This window comes from Pelodiscus sinensis, chromosome 14 (assembly GCF_052426305.1).
Source record: "Pelodiscus sinensis isolate ZL-2025 chromosome 14, ASM5242630v1, whole genome shotgun sequence".
NCBI lineage: Eukaryota > Metazoa > Chordata > Testudines > Trionychidae > Pelodiscus > Pelodiscus sinensis.
Genome location: NC_143065.1, coordinates 37,913,258 through 37,941,232, shown reverse-complemented (window position 1 = coordinate 37,941,232; position 27,975 = coordinate 37,913,258). Strand labels below are relative to the sequence as shown.

The 27,975-nt window shown below is 42.8% G+C and overlaps 1 protein-coding gene across 1 annotated transcript in view; it reads right to left on the bottom strand.

Annotated features, from left to right (window-relative positions):
- Positions 1–624: 624 nt before the first annotated feature.
- The window catches only part of SYNM (synemin), a 42,077-nt gene continuing 14,726 nt past the window's right edge, over positions 625–27,975 (bottom strand). Inside the window, exons 3-4 of the mRNA XM_075896970.2 lie at positions 20,261–20,334; positions 625–18,002 (exon numbers count right to left, since the gene is read on the bottom strand). Coding sequence (XP_075753085.2) covers positions 13,882–18,002; positions 20,261–20,334 — 4,195 coding nt within the window. The 3' untranslated portion in view covers positions 625–13,881. The remainder of the gene's footprint in view (positions 18,003–20,260; positions 20,335–27,975) is intronic.

Here is a 27,975-nt window from a genome sequence, read left to right as displayed (position 1 = left end):
GTTTTGAGCAATTCACCCTGAGCGGATGCCCTCGGCTGTGCCCAGACCCAGCCTGGTCCATCACACCCCCACCCCACAGCAGGGCACATAGGCAGCTCCATTGGAGCTTTGCTGGGGGGCAACCGGGCCGGCTTCCAGTGGCATGCGGTTCCTCCCTCCCACTACGGCACTACCTCTACCATCAGTCTGGTGGCACGTCTCCTCCTCCTCCAGGCTGCGTGTTAGTACAGCAGCTGCTGCCACCAGGCAGCTGGGCGGGTCCAAGTCAAAACCCAGCAGAGCTGCTCCCAGACCTCCACACTTTGGAGCCCCAGCAGGAGCCACACAGAGCCCAGCTGGGGTGCTGTGAGGCAGGGCACACTCGGGCACAGCAGGTGCCAAGACTGCAGCAGAAGCAGCCCATGGTGCTATTTTTAGTACGGCGATCCTGGTCCCCGTGGGCAGCCCTGGCTTCAGTTGGAGCCAAGCAGCAGCTGCATGAAACGTGTTCCAGATGGGGCAGCCTCACCCGAATGGACCTCATGTGCTGCCACTTTACTGCAGCTGGAGCTGGGCTGCCCACAGAAACTGCGGTAGTAAAAAATAGTGCGGCAGGTGGCCTCTGCTCCAGTCCTGGCACACGGCTCCGCCCTGGGAGCAGTTGGGGCTGCAGGAGGTTCTGGAGCTGGGACCGCAGTAATGAAAATAGCACTGCAGCCCCAGCTCCTGCCACTGCAAACTGCTTTCCACGTTGAAAGCAGGTAAGGGAGGGGCAAGGGAAGAACTAAGGAGGGGGTGGGTGAGGAGAGATGAGCTTGTGCTCAGGGGAGGGGAGCAGGGCAGGAGAAGAAAGGAGAAGGCACCACAGGGCATGGAGGAGAGACAAATGCCAGGGAGCCAAGAGGAGACAATGAGAAAAAGGGCAGGAGGCGGGAGTTGAGGGAGGGTGTCAGTGGGAGTGAGAGAAGGGAGGGGACAGGATGATGGTGGGAGAGGAGAGAGGAGGGACAATGGGGGCAAGAGGGAAGAAGAGGAGAGGGGAGGAGTGGGTGTCGGGAGAAGAGGGGTGGGCATGAAGAAGGCGGGGGATGGAGCAAGTCATGTGTGAGGGCACAGAGGGTGTGAAGGGACCTGGGGGAAAGGTTGCTGAGGGGGTGAGCACCAAGCAGAAAGAGGGCAGGGGCAGTGCAGGAAGGGGGAGGCACCAGGAAGGAGCATGGGTAAGGGAAAGTGCAGGTGCCAGGGACTGGGGGGGTGAAGCAGAAGGGCAGACACATGGAGGTGCGGGATGGGCAGAGGACAGAGGAGAGAGACAGGGCAGGTGGGTAGAGGGAGGTGTTAGGAGAGGGGCTGGGGAAGGGTAGCTACAGATGATCAGAATGGGAGTAGAAGAGGAGTGGGCACAGGGGAAGAGAAGTGCTGGTGCAAGGATCAAGGAGGATGGGATGGGGGGCAGGTCCCCAAAGGGCTGAGGGAAGTGAGAATGGCAGGAGCCAGGACAGCAGAGGAGGGTAGGGGGCAGAAGGCATCAGGGGAGCAGATGGGGCAAGGGGAGGGTAGGAGACATGGCAGCAGAGGGACCAGGGAGAGGTTTATAAGATATTTATTAATAACTTGGGTGCCACAGTGGCACATCCGAACAAGCGCATATGAATTCCATACTAGTGCACAAGACAAAATCCATTCTGCTGATAGGAGGAAAATCTTAGAGGGAACACTATCCCCAGCCTCTCCCCCCAAGTTAATGCAATGCAAATTGGGTCAATGCAATTGCAGGATAGTTGCATGGGGGGGTCCTGTGGGAGCCAAACCATTCCTATTGGCAGGAGGACAGTAGAAAGAGTTCTTCGTAGGGTCACGTGACACCCTTTACTTCTGGTCATGTGTCCATCTTGATCCTGGGAGTACTACCTCCAAGGGTGGGACTTCTTGTGGCAGGGGTCATGGCTAATGCAGGGGTCAGGGAGTGTGGCTCATGGAGGTGGGCACAAAGCCAAGAGACCCAACTCAAGGTTTGCTGCATCGGACTCTAGCCCTACAAGAATATGCAGTGGAAATAATTCACATAAAGGGGAAGGAAAATATAGTGGCAGATGTATTATCAAGAATGAGGAGCTTTTAGGTTTCAGTCCGTGCTGTCTGGGACACCTCTTCCTGCTTCAGTTTAGCAGTGATGGTATCTGATTATCATGTGACCATAAAAAACAAAGTTGCTACTATTGTTACATAATTGCAACACAATATGCCAAGTATGACACATGGTCAGAAAGATTAAGCATGCTGCAGGCTAACTAACCCAGAGTCAGCATAGAAAGATATATTAAAACACTAGGTAAATGGTAATTAGTGCCATTCAATGCAAGATAGGCTAGAACTTTGAAATGCAAATCTAAATGTGCATGTTTACTTGTATATCTTGCTAGACATTAGTGATGTAAACAAACAGTTCCTGTCTACTACTTTAGCTGTTGATTAGGCGATCAAAGGGAATATTAACATTGACATGGATGTTGGGTGAAATAATTTCCTTGTCTACATGTCTCTAAAGTTTGCGATAGACAGTTTCGTGGATAAATTACCTTGTGTTAATTACCATAATATCTGGGAAACTTAAGGTTACGTGTCCTACCAGGAAACTGTAAGATCATTGGATCCTCATCCCATCATCTCAGATCTGCTTACAGTTTCCTTCAGGGGAAACCTAAGCCATAATGAGTGAATTCCCAGTTAAGCTCAGGCCCGTACGCAGGGTGGGTGAAAAGGGTGCAAGCACACCCTACCACAGCCCCCATCGGGCCAATTCCATCTGGGCTGGAGAAGGCTGAAGCATCTCCAGCCAGACTCAAGAGGCAGCCGCCCCCTCTGCCAGCTGCAGAGGCCAATCAGAGCCAACAAAGAATGGGATCTACTGACAACGCCTATCAAGCACAGGTCACAACATGCTCCTGATCTATTGCAACCCTCGACCACTTACCAAATTCTTGGAGTGCCCCCCCCCATCAAAATTATTGCCCACCCCTAACCTGTGGACTAAATTCTAAAGAACTCTGAGACTACAAAGCTCACCATCTCTATTTTGAATCTGATCTTAGAACTATACTCATGTCTGTAACCAATACTCTGTTTTACTTTTTAATAACATTTAATCAGAATTGGCTATAAATGTGTATTTGGGATAAGATCTGAAATATTCATTGACCTGGGAGGTACTGTGTCCAGTCCTTCAGGACTGGTAGAACATTATTTGACTTGGGTATTTGAGTGGAAGTCTAAGGCTGGGTTGCGCTGAGGTTATTTTGTGCTGACTTGGTAAATCTAAGTATCAGAATAACCACCAGTTTTGAGTGTGAGTGCCTCATTCTCTGCAGTTCACCCTAATCAAGTGACCTCATCTAGCTCCCTGCCTTCCCTCAGTCACAAATGCACACTTATTGTTAAAACTGAAAATATAACACTAATATAGAACAACCAGTTAGCTTTAAATCAAGGAAGTTGCTTTATTTTACTCTTATAAACATCTGCATCATATTTCAGTTAGATTTCTAATAAAGGTTGAAAAAAATGGAGTAAATAGTGTGAAATTCTGATCAAAATTTTGTGAAAATTTTGACGAGCTCCTGAGTCTAAATTGGTGCTGAGCGCCAGATTTTTGAATCCTTGCACATCATGAAATGCATTTATTCATTTGAGAGGTCCCACTGAAGGCAGCATTTCACTTGAACCATTTGCATGTGTAAATTTCTCAGCATGGTTTGAAGGCTCTGAAGTCTGGCCCTGAGCAAGTAGCATAGGTTAATAACCTCTAATTTCAAGTATATTTTAAAATGATTTAGATCTGCCTGAGAGGTATTTTCAAGAGACCATAAATGCTTTTAAAGAACCTGAAGGGATGGAGAGTGCTAAATGCCTGAGAGCTGTGAATGATTTTTGTCCATTTCGTATAATCACTGGCCAGCAGGAGGTAAGGGATTCTGGAAGATCCGTCTGTCTTTATCCACTGACACACTTTGTAAGTAGAGGTTTTTTGCTAGAGCCTTTCCATAGAAGTGGCATTGCTCTCTCAGTGAACTCATGATAGAAATGATATCAAAGGAAGATTTGGCTGGTTTTGGCTGGAAACCCGTTAGGGTTTTAATTTATGTAGATCTCTATTAGTTTCACTCATTAACTTGTGTGAGACTCTGTCATAAGAGCAATTCACTTTCCCAGGAACAGAATGCAACACAAACCCTAAGCTAAATTTTCCACTCAACCATACGCAAGTTGTTTTAAAGTGAAGTTTCACTGTTAACTAAATAAATAACTCTAACACACACATACCACAACACAATCACAGCTACCCGTCATAAAAATAATTTAATGCCTAATAATCCAAATATAAATAGTTATCTTTACTATATATAAAGTTTTCTTTACCACATTCCGTCCTCAATTCACAACTTCAATGGGAATGGCTTTTTGAAATCTAGGGATATGACATTAGTTTGTTGTGTAATTTGATGGCTAATGATTTCAATATGATTAAAGTTTTCTTTAAGATCTCTGTATACAAATAAAGAGATTTGTTTTATTATAGCGTGGCTTTTTTTTACCAAATATTTTGTATCACACTTTGTATATTCCAATGCTAGTGATATTATGTATCTTCTTATATCGCTACAATATTTACCCAGTGTTGCTCGGGCCCTTAAATAAGTTTTGTTTTTCTTCATTTAAATCGTTCTTCTGGATTTGGGCTGGGGATGAGGGGTTCAGTATAGGGACTGAGACAACCCCAGCCCTCTCTCACCACAGCAGCGTGGGCCATGTGAGAAGCACCTCTCCATGGTCCCTGTAGCTCCTGTGGGCACAGCCAGGGGAGGGGTGCATATCCCCAGCTGGGGACACACAAACTCTCTGGCTTGATCTACACTAGACCAGGAAAGTTGGCTTAAGGTACGCAACTCCAGCTATGCAAAATGCATAGCTTGAGTCAGCTTACCTTAAACTGAACCTTGGTGGCCTCCACACCGCAGAGGCTGACAGGAGCAAATGCTCTCATCCGCTTCCTTTACTCCATGCAAAAGGAGGAGTCTCAGACACCAGCAGGAGCTGCCCTCAGAATTCAATTTAAGGGTCTATACTAGACCTGCTAAATCAAACACCAGAAAATTGACCTCAAGCGTGTCCATCTTCCAATAAGCATAGACATGTCCTCTGAAATATATAGTAGATTGCTCTTCCTTTCTCAATGCCTGCTGCCTGCTGGCCAAATGGAGTTACAGCTGTCCTGGTACCCATCTCTGGCCCCTTGCTACCCCCCGTGATCATTCTACCGTTCAACTGTCTCTGCCTACCAGATCCCTCCCTTTCCATTTTATGAGAAATAATCAAATTCCAGGCACATCCTATTGTCCTGGCACAACCAAACCCTTATCTTGCTTTTTCTTATGATGAGGCAGCTGCACATCAAATGTGGTGGTCCTAGCTCTTATTGTTTAGGGGTAGTTCTTGAACTGACTCAGACCAACGAACATTTCTAAAATATATAGCAAGATGTACTGCAGTGCCTCTTATATGTTACCCTCAACAAAAGGACTGTTGTAACTCAGGAGACGATTGACTTGTCAGAGTGAGTTTTCAGTCTTCTTGACCAATCTTCCTTTTACAGGCTGTTACATTCTGTGTTCCCCTGCACTTCAGAAATATTTGGGCCATAACTCACAGAAATGCCTGATGGAAAAGTAACCCACACTGGTGGACTGTTTGCAGGGCAATAGTTTGTTGAATATCATACTTTTTAGGACTTCAGCATCAGTGATCGAAGCACAGCTTACAGAGATTTGGAGATGTGCCACCACTACTTAGATTTATCAGAGCAGCAAATGAAATTCAGATGACAGTAGATTCCCTTTCACCTTCATTCCCACACCACTCCAACAAATTAGCAACACTGGCCCAGTAGTTCATCTATTAGGTCTCTACCTCTAATAGATATCATTTACATCATCATCCTGAAACTGTTGCTCAGCATCTTCCTCTGACACTAACATGTTGATAAGAAATCAGGCAGCATCCCCTCTCTTCAGAGGGTAACAAACTGAGTCATTACAGGAGAAGTCAAGAAAAGGCTGGGATTAGAACAATCCATTGAAAGCAGCAGTTCTCAATTGTGATAAGCGTTAGACATACTGAAAGAGCTTTACGGATGAGCTGAGTGTTTCAAGATGCTCAGTCCTTACAGGGGTTGTTAATTATTCATTTTGTACATTAAGTGAATAGTGGAACTTGACACTGACTCAGGTTTTACAATACCCTTCCTTTTTTCATGGCCTCAGATGTAGTAGCAAAACAGATGATCATTTAAAGACCACCATTTTGTGCTATTATGCAACAGTACTCTATCATGGGAAGGTTCAAAGCAAATGTATATGACAGGTTTCTCATGTTTATTTATGAAGACTAAACCAGTATTTGCAAGTATCCATCATGCAGAACTGTCATTGGATTAAATATTGAATACATAATCTTTCATGAGAATAGATTACTTACCTTAATGGCTACAGAAAAAGATTCATACAGGTGAATGCTGTTTTTATTTTTTATACTTTCAGATCATTGTCCTTTAAAACCATGTAAGGACAGCCTCTTCAGTATTCTCGTTTGTGAAAGGAAAATTTTATTTCTGTTTGGAAATGCAAAACTGCCTAACAAAAGAAATGTAAATAAATAAGATTTAGATAGGCATTGTTATTTTTAACACTGCACTAGCTTTTTGAACCAATCTGGATTTTTATATGTCTATTTAAACACCTTCATAAAGGCATTACATTACCTTGATAGCCGAGCACCATTAATTACATTGTACAAAAACTGCTGAATAGGGTATGAGAAAGGGGTATGAGTTAGTAAAATATTCTCATTTAAAAAAAAAAAAACACAGGAGTTCACAGCAGTGGGGGCTATTTTTAGTTTAAAATCTTTCTTTTGTATCAGATATGTATAACATTAAGCAGGTTCTGCATGTGCATAACATTCAGGAATTATTTGATTTCAGGACTCTTCTTCTCCGGTTGGCAAAGTACTTGCGACTGTACCCTTGGCACAACAGGGAAGAGAAAAATAGGATCAATGGGGTCAGCTACACAAAAAACATCTATGAATAAATACAGCTCACATCATTTAAAGAGAAAGCTATTTCACTTTTTCATCTAATGGTTTCTGGGGTTCAGAGCTTATTTGCTCTCATATTTGACTATAGGGGTTTCTATGCTTCAGGAAGGGTACACGTTCAACCCTGCTAAATTTAGTACTATTTTAAAAGAATTTTGGATATAAAGATGCATTTCTGGTGAGATGTTACTTTCAAGAGTTCAGTACTTAGCGTAAAGAGGAGTTTCCATAGAAAACATTGAGGTCAGTGTGACTGACAACCATGTTAAATCTAGGAACGAAGGTCTTAAACAACGTTCTGAAGAGACAACCCAAAACGATGGCCATCTCCTCTCTATTCAGAGGTGCCTGGGGTATCAGTTCTGTGATTCATGGTGCCTTTAGGCAGATTCACTTAGAACAGGAAACTAAAACCTCATTTAACAGAATGACCCTTAATTGCAGAGGTCAAACACACACTTCTGGTCTGAATCTTCGGTTTCAATGAGACCGTTCAGCTACTTCCACATGTTGCCACTAACCAGAAACCACCAATCCTATGCTTTTGCAAGAACTGAAGAGCCTGATGTTCTTACTTCAGGTGCACCAAAGGCTATTCGCTAGGATGGGCAGAAAGCTGTCCTTTGCCTATTATTTGCCAGACTCTGGGCAACAGGGGGTGGATCATTTGATGATTTCCTGTTCTGTTCATTCCCTGTGGGGCACTGGCCACTTTCAGGAGACAGGATACTCGACTAGATGCACCTGTTGTCTGACCCAGTAGGGCCCCTCTTATGACTCAGTGAAGCTGGCTGGTGTTTCTAGAAAAAGTTTTCCTACATGTAATGTGGGACCACTACACGTTCTATAGCGAGTAGAAAATATCAACATCTATACATGGGGTAAGGTTCTGACATTTTATGTGAGCACCAGGTTTGTGGTTGCTGAGAAATAAAAAAAGCTTGACTATGGGACTGAGGCACAGTGAATGTCTGACCTTGTAAGGTCCAAGCAATTGTCACGGGTCTTTCTTTGGCACAGCCAAAGGTAAGGAAGGTGTGATGGGGTGTTCACTTCACACTTGCCCTGAAGAAGTTAAGGTGAACGAGGAAGGGCCAGTTAACCTGAGCGGCTGTAGCTGACAGGAATCCAGTAGCCTAAGCAATGCCTTCTCTAAAGAGTGAGGGAGGAAACAGCTGGGCTGGATTTATGAAGATGGGGAGTTGGCAGCAGGGAACAGTCTGCAGTCACTCCCTAGGGAAAGGAAAACATGTTTGGGAGCTATGGAGCCAAAAGAGCCTAGGGTTATTCCCTAGGAGAAGAAAGTTTGGGGAATGGAAAACCCAGGTTAGGAAAGGCTCATGCAGAAGGCAGCAAGATCCAGGATGGAACAGGCTTTTGGCTGTTGACTGGGAGGTACCTGAGCTGGAACCCAGGATCAAGGGAAGGCCCAGGTTCCCCAACCAGCTACTGGGGGAATGACAGTAGCTGCGCAGCAAATGGGAACACTGAGTCTATTCATAAACAGCAACTTTGATACCCCAGAAGGGAGAACGTACAACTAGGTCAGAGGGCTAAACCACAAGCACAGAGCGTCTTACCTTGTGGAGATTCAGGAAGAAAGTCCTGACATGCAGTGAGAAGCAGTACGGTGGAATCAGATCTGGAATCAGCTAGTCCCCAAAAGTGATGAGGAGGTGCACTAGCAGTTGAAAAAAAAAAAACCATGACAGAATTCAGCCCAATCTTAGAGCAGTAGGAAAACTATAGTTTTCCTGTCCACTCCAACACTTTCAGGTTTATAAATGCTCTGCCCCTTCTTCACCCTTGCTTTAAAAAGGCACCTCAGGCAGTCCAAACAGGCTGGTTAGATGAGTGAAGGAAGAACTGGTTGCTGTGTTTTTTCTTCCATCGCTGCCACCACAGTGTTACAGGCATTTCATACTTCCAACTGAAAGGGACTCATGGATCTGAACACACCGAGAGGATTCAATGCATATGAGACAAAAGCTTTCATTTTTTCTTTGCTAATGGAACCTTATCAGTACCAATGGGGAAGAGGGAGAAGGAGGAAGAAGAAGCATATACACATTATTTTTCATTGTTTAATACTGAACGTGGAAAAGTGCAAATGTTCATGAAACCACAACAGAAATTTAGACTGCATCAAAAATGACCACACCACAAGCTACTTGCAAAGTCTCGCAGCTGACCTCAACAAATCCTGTTTCAACATGTCTTCAGTCTTTTAAACACCTACTATAGCAAACATCAATCTGTACAGAGCCGTAACTCTCATATCTCTCTTCTTACACTTATATACTCCATTTTATTTGCTTTCTAATCCAAAAGTGTACATGTTTAAAGAATATTACAGTCCTCCACTTCTGAGGTAAACTACCTCAAGCATATAATACAAAGTTCTAGTGAATAAAACTAGTAGTTACATTTTAACAAAATTCTATTTATTGAATTCAAACTCAGCAATTACCTATTTGTATTTAATGAAAACAAGAACAGCAGAATTTCTATGAGTAAGCTCCAACAATGTGTGCTGATTGAGGCCACGTTATCAATCCTTCCAGCGCCACGCTATGACTAAAGTAATTAAACACACAGCTATTAAGTAGGGCATATATATCCCTATTTTTTTTTTAAAAAGACAGCTCTCAGCGTAGTAGGCTTCATTTGCTCTGGACAGGAATGTTAATTAAGGCCGGAGTTTTGCTACCACAGTGGTTTTCAACTTTTTTTTTTTTTAAGGGATTCATAACTGAACATTTTTGAATGCAAGTGCAGACCCCCTTTGAAAAATCTTTGGCCTAATGTGCAGAACTCATGTTAAAAACCACTTTTCTATGATAACGACACTCTTTCATGGACCCGGAGACATAGCCTGTGGCCCTACAAGGGTCCATAGACCACAGATTGAAAACCACTGTGCTAACACATCAAGATGGGAGTAGCATCTGCGCAGCTCAAATTGGAATATCAGGGCCCAAGTCACTACTTCTTCATTGCCTGGAAGAGTCATTTCCCAATGACGGCTGTCATGCCAAAAAAAAAAAAAAAAAAGTCTGTGGTTCTTTCCCAGTTTTCAATAACACTGAAGGTAATGGCATAAGGCTTGTGTTAATTCAAATTGAAAAATGCTGCTTACAACAAAGTCTTCTTCAAGGCTTACATCCTCCTTTCTTCATTAAACCTTCTAGTTTTCATAGCTTCAGGGAACTCATCCATTGGAATAGATTTTTTTACATCAAATTACTGCTCTTTTCCAATGTGTTGTGACAAACCCAAACTCTTCAAGCAGAAGATTAAAATTCTGATTCAATCTAGAATTAAAGCACTTAAATTCATGGAAGAAACTTGTTTTCTCCAAGCAACAAATGGAACTCCATAACAACATAAGTTTCAATATAACCTACTACACTTAGTAACTTAATGCTATTAAACAACATTAAACAGTTGGTGCCTCCATGGAAACATCTTATTTAGAAACAATACCAATATGGTCTCTCTTTTCTTCTCCTTCAATGTTATGAACAGCTGTTAAAACAGTAATTCATGATTCATTTACTTCTTGCTATTTTTTTCCTTACATGATATCCTAGTTTTCTGAAAATCAGAAGCTAAATACAATCTAAAGTCAGTAGAATTGTTTCTGAAGAGAACAGATCTCAAAATTTTCCATGAGGCATCAATAAATGGAGTTGATATTATTGGCCCTTCTATTTGTGGCAGGAGAACACATATTCTGCAGCTATCCTTATGTCTATTTTAAGAAAGCTTTTCAAAGTTTCAACTTCAAACCAAATTTACAGAAAACTAAAGCCAATACTTTTCAAACCTGTGCGCCTAAAATTAGATTCCTAATTTGTATTTAAGTTAATATTTTAATAAAATTCTACCCAAATATGAAATTACATGTATGTCTAAAGCAATCACATTTGAATATTTTTGCCTAATTCCCATATAGGAATTATTTAAAATCTAAAAATACAGTATTGTTAGATTTTTTTTAAGCCAGTTCCAGAAGGAATGGACTAAATCGAATTTTTAGCTGTTCTTGGAGTTATAATAATTCATGAGCCGCTTCTCTATAAATGATAGCAAAAGTATGTGCTACAGGAGCATATGAGAATAATTCTGACAAATATCTGTTGTGATTAAGAATATGAAATAAATGTAGCATGCACACTTCAGATGCATCTGCACTAAACTTCGGATTTGTTTCCAGCACAAGGGCCACTGCTCCCTCTCTTTCCAGCTAAGAGAACAATTTCAGGATACAGTGCTGAAGATGCTCCATTTTCACCATTCTAACTGCACCAGTGTTGGAAACGGATATAAAATTTGGCAGTGCAGACAAGGTCCTATACATAAACCTTGAAATGCTGATAATGACTTAAAGATACTGGTATAGTCTCAATCTCGTCAATAAAGGCAGACTCTAATATACTGGTTTGTCTTATATCAAAAGTAAACTAAGATGTTGAACTACAATCTATCTCCACTTCATGTTTAAGTCAGCAATACAGAGTACAGGTTGAACCTCTTTAGACTGGCACTCTCTGATCCAGCAACATCCGTAGTCCAGCCTGATTTTAGTTAGCCAGCTTGTCCACTTATCATGGGTGTGGCCAAATTTTCCAGAGTCCCATAATGTTTGTTTACATCCCTCAATCCTGGCACTCAGTGTTCAGTGATGTTATTTAGCTCTAATTTAATCTTAAATGTCTTCTAAGAGCCCAGTAAGCAGTGAAAGTGTTGGTCATGGTACTAAACAATAGTGATCTCCCATAGTCTGGCAAATTCTCTGGTTTGACCCTTGTCAGGTCCCAAGGGTGCCAGACTGGAGAGCTTCAATCTGTAGTAGTCAGTTTTATCAAATCTAGCTTCTAATGATACTAAAGAAAGTGAGAAGTTAATGAGAGCCACGCCACAATAAGAATATAGTTGGACTGTAATTTGAGTTAAACGCACACAACCTATGTTTAAAGTAACATAATGCTTGTGACCAAAACCAAACCACAAGCAAGGAATTCAAAGTTAAAGGCTAATAGTCTGGAACAATATGGCTGTCGGGTTTAACTTGCCATTCTACTTTCAGAGCATATTAACACGTTAGCTTCTTACTCTGTATATCTAATTCACTGTGTATATTCAGAGATGTGTCTACAACAAAAGCTGTGCATGGGCTAGCCAACCAAGCTAGCTTGAATCCAGCTAGTACAAATAGCAATAGCAGAGAAGAGAGCGAAGCACAGGCTTCAGCACAAAGCGTTCAAACCCAGCAGAGGGTAGGTATTCAGTTTGCGTGTCCACATTGAGTCTTCGGTGCTATGGTTGTGTGAATATGCTAACAGGATTCAAGCTAGCTCAAACAGACTACCTCTTGCACAGCTTTTGCTGAGTAGGTATACCCCAAGGTATAGCTTCTTATTTTAGTGTCAACAGTTCAGTTTCTTTGTTACTCTTTCTGCACCCATTAGCACCGCAGAACTAGTACAGCCACTGAAAAATTAGATGGATTCTATTATTGAGTGGGCACCAAAAGAATTAACTCAGTTCTAATTACAGGACTGAATTATGCTCCTCAGTGACACAAGTGAGTAAACCCAATAAAAACAATGGCATTTCAAGTACTGTATCTGAAGGTAGAGAGTGGCTGGAGAAAATCCATTACTGGTGATGGCAAGAAGCCAGAAAGAACCCAGATGGGTGACTTTCAGATCCTAGGTTGAATATTCAGTTGGGGGAGGAGAAGGAGGAGGAATCTTTTTGTTTTTAAATAGAGAATGTTGATGTGGAAATGAAGACCCAATGAACATGCCATTTTTTCAGTCACTAGTCAAAGCACCACACTTGAGCTAATCCTGTTGTTCCAAGGCATTAAACTGTATGATATGTGCCATCCCACTCTCCTTAGGCACTTGCAATACCCAATATCAGAACAGTACTATATATTGAGAGCAGTCATTTCATATGTGATTATGTAGAATCAAAGAAGTTAGAGGGATTTTATCACCGACTTTAACGTAACTAAGATTCAGCCTATGGTTTTTATCCATTGTCTTACTGATTCTCTTTAAAAATATTAAACACATTGCACTTTATAAAGGCAAACTAAATATGTTCCTGAAAACAACATGACTGAGATATAGTTTTACTTCTTGCCTTCTCTGTATTTGGTTCTAACTAGAAAGGTGACAAAGTTTTTACCATAATTTTTGGCATGCATGGTTTGCTTTGCATGGTTTTACTTTGTAGATGCAATTATTTCATTTTTCCTCACATTTTACTATTATTTATTGCACATGGAAATGGAACTTAACATCAACTGCCTGCATGCCTTACTCTAATATTCTTCCAACTGCCTGTGGTTAACACTTAAAGAATTCAGCATTTCTTTTTAGTTTTTAAAGTATCCCAGTACAACACAGTGTTCTAAAGTTGATAAAATCCAGCTCAGACTCTCACTTGTGGATTAGCTTAATATATTTTTCCAGATATATCTAAGATCTGGAAAAATCCTCAGTAGAAAGCTCCTATCCTGGAAATTGAAGAAATTTGAAGCCACTGGAAAGACATCAGTGAGAAAAGAACTGGCAATAGAGGGAGCCCTCCCTAATTTGCAAAAGGATGTTGGATATATTGAGGCTTAGAAATTTAATGTGTGTCAATCCAATGTTGATGTAGTAGTGGGACAGTTCCTTTAAAAAAAAATCAAAAATTTCTATGATGAACAAGTTATATTAAACTGTCCTTTCAGAACCAGTGTCCATCATTATCTTCTTCCCTCTCTTCTTCTTTGTCTAAATACACAAGGGCTATTTTCTTTTCATCAGAAATCATTGACCTTTGGTCTACCATTCTTTGCAGCTGTACACTTTTTTCAAATACTGACTTCTCTGTTACTGGTTCACCATAAGCCTGAGAAGAATCAGGAAAAACACGGACTTCTTTGGTACTTTCGCTATCAGTGTCCTTCTGGTCACTTTCAACTACAACCTGAGAGTGTCTGACATCAGGCTCCTTCCAGTTTGATACTGTGATTCTAGCTTCCTGTGTTCTCCCTTCCACAACAGGTACTCCTGCCACATTAGTTACATCCATTTGAAAAGTAAAAGATGTCTCCTTGGGTCCTAATTTAATATGCCCTATAGATCGACCACTCTCCGATGACTCTTCTGTCTGAAAGCGATCGTCGCTGGTTTCAGAAATGGGCCCTTTGAAGATGATTTGTTCTGTATGAGTTTCTGTGGGACTCACTTTTATGAGCCTGATGGATCTATTAGGATCTGAGTTTCCTTCAGTCTCAGAAAGGCTTACTCCTGCACTACTGATCTCTGGAAATTCAGAAATGGAGCCTTGATATATGACTTGTTCAGTAGTTTTAATTTCCTTCTGACCTAACGTAATGTGTTTTATTGACCCTTCTGAATGAAAGCTGTCTCCCGATTCACTGAATTCCAGATGTTCAGAAATTGGCCCCTGGTAGATAATTTGCTCAGTTGTCATAAATTCCTTGGGACCTAATTTAATATGCATGATAGATGCATTTGTATCTGACCTATGCTCCAGGTGAGAGCGGTCTCCCACACTCCCAAACTCTGCTGTTTCAGAAAGAGGCCCTTCATGTGCGATTTTATCAGCTGAATGCATCTCTTTTTGTCCTAATTTAATGTGCCTTATTGAACTTCCTGTCTGAGAGAGTTCTCCTGTGCCACTGAGCTCCACATTTCCAGAAATGGGCCCTTCAAATATTACTTGTTCTGTGTGAATTTCTTTTGGACTCACTCTAATGTGCCTTACTGATCTGTTAGTATCCATTGACTCTTCTATGTGAGAGAAATCTCCTGAGCTACTGAGCTCTAAGGAGTCTGAAATGGGCCTTTGGAAAATGAGATCTTCAGTAATCTGCTGTGAACCTAATGTGATATGCCTCATGGACCGATTATTATCAGTTTCTAATGGTGGCTTAGTAAGGATTTCCGGTTCATCTACCTTTATAGTTTTAGTAACAGGCCCTTTATAAATGATTTCTTCAGTCATCTGAATTTCCTGAGGACCCAGTTTAAAATGCTTCACAGACCTCTCAATATCTGATGACCTTTCTGTCTGAACAAGATCTCCCCTACCATCAAGTTCCAGAGGTTCAGAAATGGGCCCTTCATATATGATGTGCTCAGTTCTCCGAATTTCTGTTGGACCTATTTTAATATGTCTTACAGATTGATTAATATCAGTTGATTCCTGTGTCTGAGAGACTTCTTCTCCTTTACCAAACTCCACAGCTTCTGAAACCGGCCCTTCACAAATAACTTCTTCAGTGGAATGATATTCCATGCCATCATTACTTCTCACCCTGGATGAGCTGTAAACCCCTCTGCTAGCCCAAGGAGCGGATTTATTACTGGATGAAGAAATGTCTATTTCTATGCGGCTTTTACCATCAGTCTGACTTTCCAACTCAGGTTCATTACGTTCAAAGCCCTCTTGTTTTGGGGACTTCAGGGACACGCTCTCAGTCTCACTTCTGATGACTCCACCAAGCTGTGCAATATCAAACTGATCCGCATCAAGGGTTTGGGTCAGATTGACCTCAGCCACAATTGTCACCAAACCATCTTCACTCACTTGGTCAACTTTTTTTATGTCAACTGCCACGCTACTGGAGTCAGCATGATCTTCTTTCGTTAGCGCAGCTAGTTCTTCTTTCACACTTTCTGGAAGACTCCCCTCTAGTTGTCCCAATGCATCTTTCAACTGTTGTTTTGGGTCCTTGGTTTCCTTCAATAAAAGCCCCTTTATAGAGGTTTGAAATTCATGTGGTATTTTAATCTCTTTTTCAATAACAATGGATTCTGCATGTGATGCTTCACCTTTTGGATGTTCCTCATTTACAACACAGGTGCTTGCTTCCTCTCCCACCACTTGATATGTTTGTTCTGGTGAGATAATGCCATCATCTTTTCTTCTTTGCGTGCCCTGCAAAAATTCATCTTGCCAAGAATATTTAATAGTTGATTCTTCTTCTATGTAAATTTGCCCATACACTGAGTCATTCTCTTTTCCATGAGCAAAAGGGTAATCATCTGGAGTAGATACAAAATATCTTTGTTCATCAACTGAGTCATCTGCCTCCGTTACTTCTTCCACGTGGGTAAGGCTCTCGCTGGGTTGTTTTTTCTTTTTAAAATCTTCAGCTGAAGTTGTAGTGTTCTGCTCTTGCTCATCACCATAATGCCCCTTCATACCAGGTGACGTCTCTTCTACTTCCTCTACTTCAAATGGTGTTGAAAACTCACTCCTTTCATCAGCTGCAGATTCTAGTGGTTCCTCAACAATCTCAACCTTGACAGACACTTTGCCTATACGGTCTCTTCCCTTCAGGCCCTCATTTATTATGTCTTCTATAACATCTTTGGATGGAATTCCCTCCGCACCTTCCAGCACCCCTTTGCCATCCTTGTTTAATAGATTTCCTAGATCAACTTCATCTGAAATGTCTATGTCTTCATGAACTTGAGATTGTACTGTGATCTCAGTCCCCTCTCTCTCATCATCATATTTTTTCCTTTCAAGGTAGCTTATTTTTGCATGCGGCGTTGTTTCTGAACCAGAAGACTGAACAAAACTTTTAAGAATATCTGCGACAATAGTTTCTGCTATGTTTTCAGTTGACAAAGAACTCATTTTAGGGCTACTTTTGTCACTAATTCCATGTTCATCTTCCAGATTGGGTTCTTTTTCTGAAACATTCACATTGAGAATCTCACTGGGTTTAATTGTCTCTTTTCCTACAGACGTTTTAAAGCCTTGAAATTTTATTTCTGTGTTACTGTTCTGCAATATTTTGTCTGGAGTATACATTTCAACCCTGATGGGTATCTCAACAGGTTCTTTGCTTCTTGATTCCACGAACACATTTGTACTCCTTTTGGTTACTTCATCTTCTTTAATCTTAGCATCAGGGAGAAAAAATTCTCCGTCTGTGGTTGATTCATGTACTCTGGTTTGTTCTTCCCATGTAACATTTGTTTCTTCTTTGGCAATGTTATCTTCCTTATTCCTGACTCCTGAAAAAATCTTTTTGTTATCATTAATAATCACATCCTCCATTATGTGCGTTTTCTGCTCTGGTGTAACCTCAATCTTCCTTCCAAAAATTGCACTTCTTTCTGCTGCTGTGGGTTTTTCATCCATTCCCCTTTTTCTTTCCTCACTGACTGATTCCTTATCTTTTTCTTCTAACAAGCCACGTTTCCCCTCTTTAACTTGTTCATCCCCTTTTGTTTTTTCTTTCAACAAACCATGAGTGTCATCTAAGATCTGTTCATATTTGGTTTGTTTAAAATTGGAATTCAACCCGTAAGATGGAAATTTAGCAAAATTATCTGGTTTTATTCTTGTACCTTCAGAAACACCTGATCTTGTGTCTACTTTCTGGTCCTTGTTTGAATTTTGAACACTTGTCAAATCTTTTGAAAAAGAAACTGCTGAAGTAGTTGTAATTTCTGTCCTCTTTCTTTCAGGAAATGTGTTTCGATGAATTTCAGTGTCTCCCCAAACACCGTATGTTGGGGTAAAGGTTTTGAACTCTCTGTGACCCTTCATAGTTCTTTCATAATTGGCATCCTTTTCAATAGTGGCTGAAGGACGATATTCTGAAATAAGAATCTCTTTTCTTAAAACTTTTCCATTATCTGTTGTCCATGGTCCACCACGCATTGTCTGAGTTGAATCAAATGCAGAACTGCGAATATTTGTTACTGGTGTTTTATGTCTAGTGTCAGCACGCTTGATAATCGGAAAGCTTTTCTTTTTATTTTCTTCTCGGTATGCCGAGTAACTATTTGTGTAATCATAAGGTACGTTTCTTATACCTGCAAGAAAAGTTTAGATACACAAAAATTAAAATACTGTCTTGTATGTAAAGATCTATATACAACAACAGGGACATGCAATAATCTAGACATGTTCTTAATGTAACGCTAAAATATTTCTGAAGAAATAATGTTAATTCACATTAAAGCACACTATTGGACATCTGTACACACAAGTATTCTTATGGGATTTGAAAGATAGCACAACTTAGATGTCAAATTAATTAAAATTAAGGGTAACGTGTTTTCAGTGAGTGCAAGCTGCTGTTAATTCCCCATATTTATTACCTTAACCATGATGAGCTAATCCTACTGGACATTAGCACACATATGATGTGTCTTTTCTGAGTAATTATGCAATTTAGTATTTATTAATGTTTGTATACTCTGACATTCATTGCCTTTATATGCTATAATTAAAACAGTAACATTGTAGCCAATTGAAATTCAGTTAGTCACATGGTTAACAGTGCAGGAGCTGGAAGTTTAACCAGTAAGGTTAACTGATAAGCTAATGCTTATCGGTTAACCCAGTGGTCCCCAACACGGTGCCCGCGGGCGCCATGGCGCCCGCGGGGGCATTTCAATGCGCCCGCCAGGTGCTCGGGGCTGGCCTGGCCCTGGGCACATGGGCGCTTGCGGGGAGAGCGCCGGGCGCGCGGCACTCGGCGGGAGGCGGCGGGGGGAGCGCCGGCCCCGGGCGCGCGGCGGGGGGAGCGCCGGTCCCGGGCGCGCGGCACTCGGCGGGGGGGGAGGAGCAGGAGCGCCGGCCTCGGGCGCGCGGCACTCGGTGGGGGGGGGGGGAAGGAGCGCCGGCCTCGGGCGCGCGGCACTCGGCGGGGGGGGGGGGGGGGGAAGGAGCGCCGGCCTCGGGCGCGCGGGACTTGGAGGGAGGGAGGGGATGGCGGGGAGCGCCGGCCCCGGGCGCGCGGCCCTTAGAGGGGGCCCTGCCCCCAGGCACGCAGCTATGGGGGGACCCCGCCCCCGGGCGCGCGGTAGGTGGGGCCCCGCCCCCGGGCGCATGGATGGGGGGGCGCCCCCGGTCCCCGCCCCCTGGCGCCCGGCGGGCAAACGGCCACGCCCCCTGGCGCCCGACAACCTAAAAAGGTTGGGGACCACTGGGTTAACCAGTTAAATTCTTTACATCTCTAGCTACAATGCTAGTAATCTCAGATTTAATTTACTGCTTCTTCAACCATTGTGCCTAGAGAGGATATGTCTACACTGCAGAGTTTTTCCAGAAAAACAGGTGTTTTTCCAAAAAAACTACACTTATGTCCACACTGCAATTGCGTTCTTTCGACAGAAAGTCAAAAGAACGTAGGGGGTTTTCTGACAGCGGTAAACCTCTTTCTACGAGGAAGACGACTTTTTCCAAAAGAGCTGTTTTGGAAAAAGGTGTGTGCGCACAGGGAAGAGGGTTTTTTCTGAAAGAAGAGGCCTCCAGGAAAAAACACAGGTGCCCTAGTGGCCACTTCGTCCATAGTAATCATAACTTAAATGACAGATAATGTGGATGCTATCTTTCGAAAAAGCAGATCGCTTTTTTCAATGTGCTCTTGCTATGTGGATGCTCTCTTTCGAAAAGTTTTTCCGGAAGATCTCTTCTGGAAAAGATTCTTCTGAAAGAAGCCTGCAGTCTAGAAGTAACCAGCGTGTTATTGAATCAGAATTGTCTGCTCCTTCAGGATGAGAATTTAACTTGCCAGCAAGTGCCACAATATGAAAATATAAACACAATCCCACTCTATCAGCACCGTGTTAAAAACAGGTGTGTTGTCAGGGATTAACTTTTTAAACTGTCCATTCATGACCCAAAGCTGTTACCATCAGATCACTCTTTAGTACTTCATATGAAAGGAGTCTGATGCTTTCCACACAGGTGTAAGCAAAAGACACTGGTACAACTCACATCTCAACAGACACAGCGCACGCACAAATGAACGTGGAAAAGGAACCCACTGAAGATAAACCAAGTTGAAGTATATTAGTGAGCAACACAGACAAGCTTAGCTTGCTGCTGTCTAAGCTGCGAAGGGCATTGGGCCCTACTATCAACACATAGATTAATTCATTTAAAAATACTGATTCTCAGACACAGCTCACAGAAGTGGGTTTTTGGTGTGGGGGGCTGTTTGTTATGAGCTTAACAGCTAAAATATGTTGCAACACACTTACACTGATTCAATGGAAACAATTGTTTTTAAACTGACTAAAATCTCTATTTAGAGGTTTAACTTTAATGTTCACTTCTTTACCTTGTGGTATTTCTCTCCCCTGCTGATCAATCCATGTAATAATCCATTGGCTGTTCTCCCCTTCTAATAAAGCTCTGTAACAAACACACATACAGAAACATTTGATCAAAAGAAAGAGGAAGAAGAGTTATAATACACTTTACAAGTTCGGGAGTGGAGCACAGACATATGAACAGGAGAGAAGAGTATCACTTGCACTTTCAAACATACTTACTGATACTAGGGGAAAACAGTTCTAAACAGATTAAAGAAGGTAAATATTCTTAGTAACACACAGATAATCAAGTGAAGTCATCCAAATTGACATCAGCACAATATATTTTGTAAAAACATTTTGGTAAGTACTTTATGGTGATAATTATCTTGCTAGATTTTTAGGCCAATTCATCTTTCCCCTTCATTTCTCAGCATTCTGTTGTCACAATTTTTGGTAGTCCTTCCCCCTAGCTAAAATAACTTCCATGTTTTTAAGAAATCAGGGCTGCTGTAAATATTTCCCTCTTAAAGCTCCGCTGTCCAGCTACAACTGTAAGCTCAACAGCAGTTTACCACAAACAATTGGAATACAAATTTTGTTTGGCTTCTCAAGAAAGGGATACGGGAAGCATAAAAAAAAAGTCACACCTACCCAATTTTTAACATCTGCATCTATCACCGTCACTTGCTACCTGTGTTAAGGACACTAGTACTCTGCAGAGTCTGCTAAAGTGCATCCCCCCATATTAGTGACAAACACAGCTGTCCTTAGGGACCAGGCCTTCAGCTGGCTTCATGGAAAATACTAAAGACAAACACTGTCTTACAGAATAACAGCATGGCTTTTTTTTTTTTTACCTGGACCCTAGGTGTGGGTACATAATGTAGAGCAGGGCTTCTCAACTTTGGAAGCCCTGGGGGCCACAATGATAGTTTCAGCACATGCCGAAGGCTGCAACTTAAGTGTGGTTGCATATACATGCAAATATATATGCAAATATATGCAAAAATATTCTCTCACTCACAGGAATGAATACAAAGATTAAGGCAAGACCACACAACACACAGGCACCATTTAAGTCAGTTCTGCTGATATTAATAAAATGCAATATTTATCCGGTTTCCACTAATAGGACAGCACTTAATGAGCAGTGACAGTCCAGGAATATAACTACTAACACACATATCAACAGAAGACCATTATATTGACTACTTTTTTGTTTTGGCTTCCACCTGCAGGCTGCATGTTGAGCTCCACGTAAACCAAAAAAGCACTGCGGGCCACAAACAAATGGGCTGTGTGTTGAGTAGCCCTGCTGTAGAGTGCACCTACTATGCACCATGGAGAGACCCAAGACCACTGCTCACCCTATGATTTTGCTCATTCTGACTGGCATTCTGACAATCTGGCACAAACCACCTGCCCCTGCATGTTGTGCTACCCTGAGTTTTTTCCCCTTATGCACCTGTGGAGAGCAAGTCCCACTGAAATTAACAGAGCTACAATTCAGTGAATTTTTTAAAGAAATGCTATCATCTTCCCTTAGGTTACAAATGACTCACACCATCAATGTGTTTTCCTAAGGAAGGATGCTCACAATGCACTAAAAGGGCTCTCTAAACTCATGCCTCAGAGAACTTATAGATGTGGAGAAAAAGAACGTCTCTATCTGCCCATGCAAGACTGTTGCCTTCTCTAGATGATCTACAAAACACATGCAGTAGGGCTGTATGCTGCATGCTGATAGAATGTTTAGAAATGGTGGCCAAACAGATACGGACAGGAGAATTTCTGGTAATTCCTACAAACATCTAATATGCAATTATTTCCTATGACATTCCAAGTCTGCTATTTCTTCCTCTGCCCTGCCGACACACCTATACTAGGGATAAAAAATACTAGTTCATCAGTAAACCAGTTAAATGTTAGGTTTAACTGGTTAACCAATTAAGCAGGATCCTGGTGGGGGGAACCGCTCCAGCCTGGCTTACTGGGTAACCGGTTACCCATTCACGTTCCTAACCTACACTCCCTGCTATGAAGTAAGATCCTTTTTCTATTAACTGATGCCTTTTCCCCCAATTATATGCCCCCCCCCCCCAAAAAAAAAAAGTTAGATCTAAAGTTAGACCTAAATAAGCTAGACAGCACTCTGGCGCATCAGACTGTGAAAAATGCTATGGCAGCTTTAGTTACTTATCAAATTGAATAATGTAATCACAGTACACTAGCCCTTCTGTTTCTTATATTCTCTTTTATTCATCCTATAGTGCAGCCATCTTATTGCATTTTGGAAATGCCAAATGTTTTGCACTGATAAGCAGTAGCTGCATGATAGAAGTTATCAGGGTGAAGCTGGAGGTTCTTGATAGTTGAGGCTTTGAGCTCCTGGAGGGAATAGAAGAAAGTTTAACAAACACGTTAACTGGCTGTTTCTGCTAACATGATCAGTGGTGGGATAGACAGTGTTTACATTTAAACCGTCATCTTTAGGTTTCTGACTTAACCAACGCTTTACACCTTTGCCTTCCACACTTGCAGGAGGACAACCCTGAATCCTTCCACAGTTCACTTTGGTAACGTTTTCTTTGCAAGCTACAGTTCATCTTTAAGTTTGACACAATCAACTCTGGATTAAACAAAGACTGTGAAGCTAACTACAAAAGCAGCTTCTGCTCTTTGGAATTCACACCTCCAGATCAGCTGCTAGAAGTGGGCCTCATCCTCCTTGATTGGATCCACCTCATCATCTCCAGCCTGATCCTGGTCTGCATATTTATACCTGCCTCTGGAAATTTCCACTACATGCATCTGACGAAGTGGGTCTTTGCCCACAAAAGCTTATGCTCCTACGCTTCAGTTAGTCTATAAGGTGCCAATGGACTCCTCGTCGCTTTTGCAGATTCAGACTAACACGGCTACCCCTCTGATACTTTGCAAGCATGTGTTAGTACTGGTTAAACAAAGGGTCAGGGTTGGTTAACAAGTGTTTGCTAACCCCAAACTTTTCTCTGTTAACACAGGTTATTATACATGTTGGACCTCCCTAGTCTGGCCCCCTCAGGACCTAACCGGTCCCCAAGGAGGCAGCTTGCCAGATTAAGGGAGGTCAATTGCAGCCTCTCTGACAACGGAGTCCGGGCTCCCTCCGCATCAGCCAGCAAATCCACCCGGTCTCTCTTTCCGGCTCCTCTGCCCCAGGGCACCGGTGCAGACATGGCTGCCCACCATGGGGCACTACCGCTGGGCTTCAGAGCCAGCTCTGTCCTCCTTGGCCACTTCCAACTACCAGGCTCCCTGCTGCTGACCTGTTGGGGCGCTCTGGTCCAGCAACATCTGTGGTCCTGCTGAACCATGGATGTTGCCAGACCAGTGTGTCCTAGATGAGTGAGGTTCAATCTATATTTAACCCTGGGGATAAGCCCCAGGGCAAGCTCAACCAGTTCAGTAAATGAAGAATAAAGGTGTTACCCTGCATCTATAGCAGGCGAAAGTCATGACTATGTTTCCTAATTAGAGAAACCTCCAAAGACCAAACATCTGATCTCTTCTAGCTTGTAACTCCAAAGAAAATCGCTGCTCTCATCTGGCATTCTGGCTAGTGCTGCCAATGCTACAGAAAAGTCTGAACAATCTGACAGTGCAGGCACTGAAAATATTAACTGTGACGACGGAAAGTAGGAACGTGGATAGTATGACTAGGGATTTTTGGCTGCTGTTAAAACAACAGTTGTTCAGTTGCTGGAGCAACGTATGAAGTCACTAAAAATAAGTTCCAAGAAGTACACGCTATATAGCAAATGGCAATAGCACCGAGACAGGCTGGCTCTGAAAACAAGCGATACATGAAAATAAAGAGAAAACCCCAGCAAAACTGGACTGTGACTCAGTGTTTCTACGGGCTCTGGCTCAGGATACATTTCCACTGACTTCAATGCAATGCAGATATTAAAATCACTTTCACATTTTTAAGAGGGTAAATTAATAAGGAACAGCATAGCCTAGCGGATACAGCAAGAGCCTGAGAATTAGCAACTCTGGTTTCTATTCCTGGCTTTCCCAGTGATTTGCTTTTTAATCTTGAACAAGTAACTTCTCTCAATGAGTCAGTTTCCTCTCCTTACCCTTTGTCTGTCTTATCGATTTAGACAGTAAGCTCTTTGGGAAAGGGACCTTCTCTTACTGCATGTTTATATAGTTCCTAGACTCGAATCCCAATTTCAGCTGCGGCCTCTCTGCACCACTGCAATACAAACAACAATGAAAAATGCTCCTTCAAGAAATCCTTCCTTATAAAGTAATTGTGCAGATACATACTTAAAACTCACACCCTGAATGCAGAGACCCACTCCACTGCCATAACTGTCTGAACATGAAATTCCCAAGAGAGTCAGGAAATTAATACTGACTCTTTAACTCAACTCCCCGATTATTACTATCATTGTTTAACACGTGCCTTGACATCTAGCGCACTGAGAAGCAACCTACGCTAGTGAGTGGGCTGCATGAGAGGACCTCCTTCATTCCACTGGGCCGCAAGGTTGTTGTAACCAAGATGGTCTCCCGGGATAGGGTAGTTTTGCTAACTACACTTCCGTACTTAGAATTGGGGGGGGGGGGGTGCCGACTGCACAGTAGCTTTGACTGGATGCCGAGGGAGTGCATGGCTCTCACAAGGTTGTGTGCAATCACTTCACATGCCCTTGCCTTAAGTGCATGTCACTTTAGTAATACCGGTAGGAAAAAAACTACACAGACAAGAACCAGCGGAATCTGTCCAATGGTAAACAAAACATCTCATGGGCCATACATAGGACCCGAGTGGGCCGCAGATTGCCCATCACTGGCCTACTGGTATAAAAGCACATGATAGGCTCTGCCTCCAAAGAACTTACAGTAAAGGACAAGAGAGACGGGTGGGTGAGGGACACAAGTGGGGTGGGACAGAAGTGAGAAGGTACCGATAGGGATGTAATGACTAGTCAACTATCTGACAAGCAAAAACTTATCAGATAATCGACTAATCCCTCGACTAGTCACTCCGCCCCCGCCACCTCTATCAGAGCAAACGAGGAGAGGGAGCAGGCACCGGTGGGAGCTGGCTTAACAGCTGGTTCCCCCATCACCGTATTCACAGGGGAGAGGCAGGGAGGGCAGCGAGGACCAAGCGTGAGCTGGGAACCTGCTGGATCTTAAAACATTTTTAAAGATCACAACTGCAGCAGGGGGGACCTGGTGTGAGCTGGGACAGCAGATTCTTGGCTCATGCCAGGTCCCCCCGCTGCACTCCAGCCCTTTTTACATTTAAGGCTGGTGCACAGCTAGGGGACTTGGCACAAGTCGAGAATCAGCTGGCCTGGCTTGCAATGGGTCCCCCCACCGCTGCGCACCAGCCTTTTAAATGTATTAAGAGCGGGCAGGCTCTTAATACATTTAAAAGGCAGAGCCGCAGCAGACCCAGGAGCTCCCAGGGCCAGGAGCTAACCCTGCTGTAGCTTCCCTGCTTATCGACTAATCGATTAGTTGATTAAACTAAATGTAACATCCCTAGGTACCAAAAATAATAATGCGTGTGCACTCTGTTACGATCCACAGCACAAGCCTTGCCACAAAACTCCATCACTTAAAAAAAAAAAAAAAAAAAGACGCCCTCTTAGGTTATTTCTTCCATGTGGTCTCAACCTGGGATCAGGAACCCCATGGAGGGGAGGGTTACAGTCAGATCCAGGAGGTCCTGGCCACTCTCCCTTTTTTCAGTGCTAGATGGGAGAGGGGCCTGAAACTGCCGCGCTTCGGGGGGGACAGAGGGATATTTTTCTATTGGAACAAGGGTGACCATCTGGAAATGGCTGAGGACCACTGACGTACCCAGGCCTGTCACAGGTTGAGCAGGCCCTTTAAAGAGAATTCAGGCCCAATTCCACTGAGCCAAGTTTTCCTTCTAAATCAATGGGATTGGAGGACAGAGATCATGTGAAGAAGAGCAGGTGACTGACCGCTCACCAGGCCTGCTTGGCTGGCTATACAGTATATGAGGCAGAACACTGAGGCTATGTCTACACTCGCAGCTTCTTGCGCGAGTAATATGCAAATGAGGCTAAGCGTGGAATATTGCCGAGCCTCATTTGCATACCTAATGAGCCTCCATTTTTTTCAGAAGAGGCTCTTGCGCAAGAAGGAGCGTCTACACTGCCCCTTCTTGCGCAAGAAAAACCCTCTTGTGCAATGCTGTTCTTCCTGTCAAGTACTAGGTGTAACGGCATTGCACAAGAGGGTTTTTCTTGCGCAAGAAGGGGCAGTGTAGACGCTCCTTCTTGCGCAAGAGCCTCTTCTGAAAAAAATGGAGGCTCATTAGGTATGCAAATGAGGCTCGGCAATATTCCACGCTTAGCCTCATTTGCATATTACTCGCGCAAGAAGCCGCGAGTGTAGACATAGCCTGAGTGAATAAGGGAGCTGGCAGGAACAACATGTTTGGTGGTAACAGAAAACACTAGACATGCCAGGGACTTTCTCTTTAGTGCTGAGGAAAGATGGCAGCTAGCAGAAGAAACCCAAAAATAACTGCCAGCAAAAGGCTTGTGTATTATTTAGTTGTCCTTCCATTTGCCCTGTGTGACATTATTGGATTTTTGGATGAACATACAAAACATTGTTGCAACCACTGTTACATGTTTGCACCAAATCTTATACAAAGTGGGCCAAGTGAGTTGTCAACAGAAAGCTTATGCTTTGCTGATTCTATGCATATGCATGTATCATTTTTGTATTTGAAGCTATGAGTGTTGGTTATGTACTTGTATTTCAAATGTTTGCTTCTGGGAAGTATCAACGGGCTTGGCCAACCTATTGTGAAAAGTTTGCCAGCCCAGAGAACAGCAGTACTTCACTAACACTACACCTTAAGTGATGCCAATCCACATCTGAGGAGCTTTGCTGTGAAGGGTCAAACCAGCATGTAAGCCATGGCTGTTACCTAAAGAAGGACCAAGCCATTCATGGACAGATGATTGCTCATGTGACAAACTCCGTCTTGGGCATACTTTCACACAGCAAGAACAATGGAATTCCCGCCACATGGGAAAGGGTATAAAGAAGGCCCTGGGAACTCCTCTATTTGGTCTTCATCCCAGCTCATGACTTCTGAAACATCTTGGCTATGAACTGAGCGCGAAAGGATTGATGACCCATCCTAAAAAGGATGTATTCCAGAGACTTATAAAGCAGCAGATTAATCCATCCCTGCCACAAGAACTTCACAACGGGTATATGTAATTTAATTCCTTTAACAATATTACTCTCAACCTATTTTTCTTTCTTTTTATTAATAATCCTTTAGATTCTAAAGGATTGGCACAGCATGTTCTTTTGGGTAAGATCTGAAGAATAAATTGACTTGGGAATGTGTCTGGTCCTTTGGGATCAAGAAACCTGTTTGGATTTGGTGAGATTCATTTTCATAACCACTCATCTGTGTAAGGAGTGCTAGTGGTAGTGGAAGAGGAAGGGTGGAATGTCTAAGGGGACAGTATGACTTCTTGCTAAACAGTGTGGTAAACAGAAGTGCTCTTTGACACTGCTGTGCTGTACCTTGTAATAAAGAACCCCCAGTCTTGGGCTGTAAGTAACCCTGTCCTTAAGCAATTTGTCCCGATTTAACCCTCTCAGCAGTACCCCCAGAAACTCCCTGCAAGTGGAGAATTTCTCCTTTGGCTGAAGGTCCAGAGCACATAAGTCG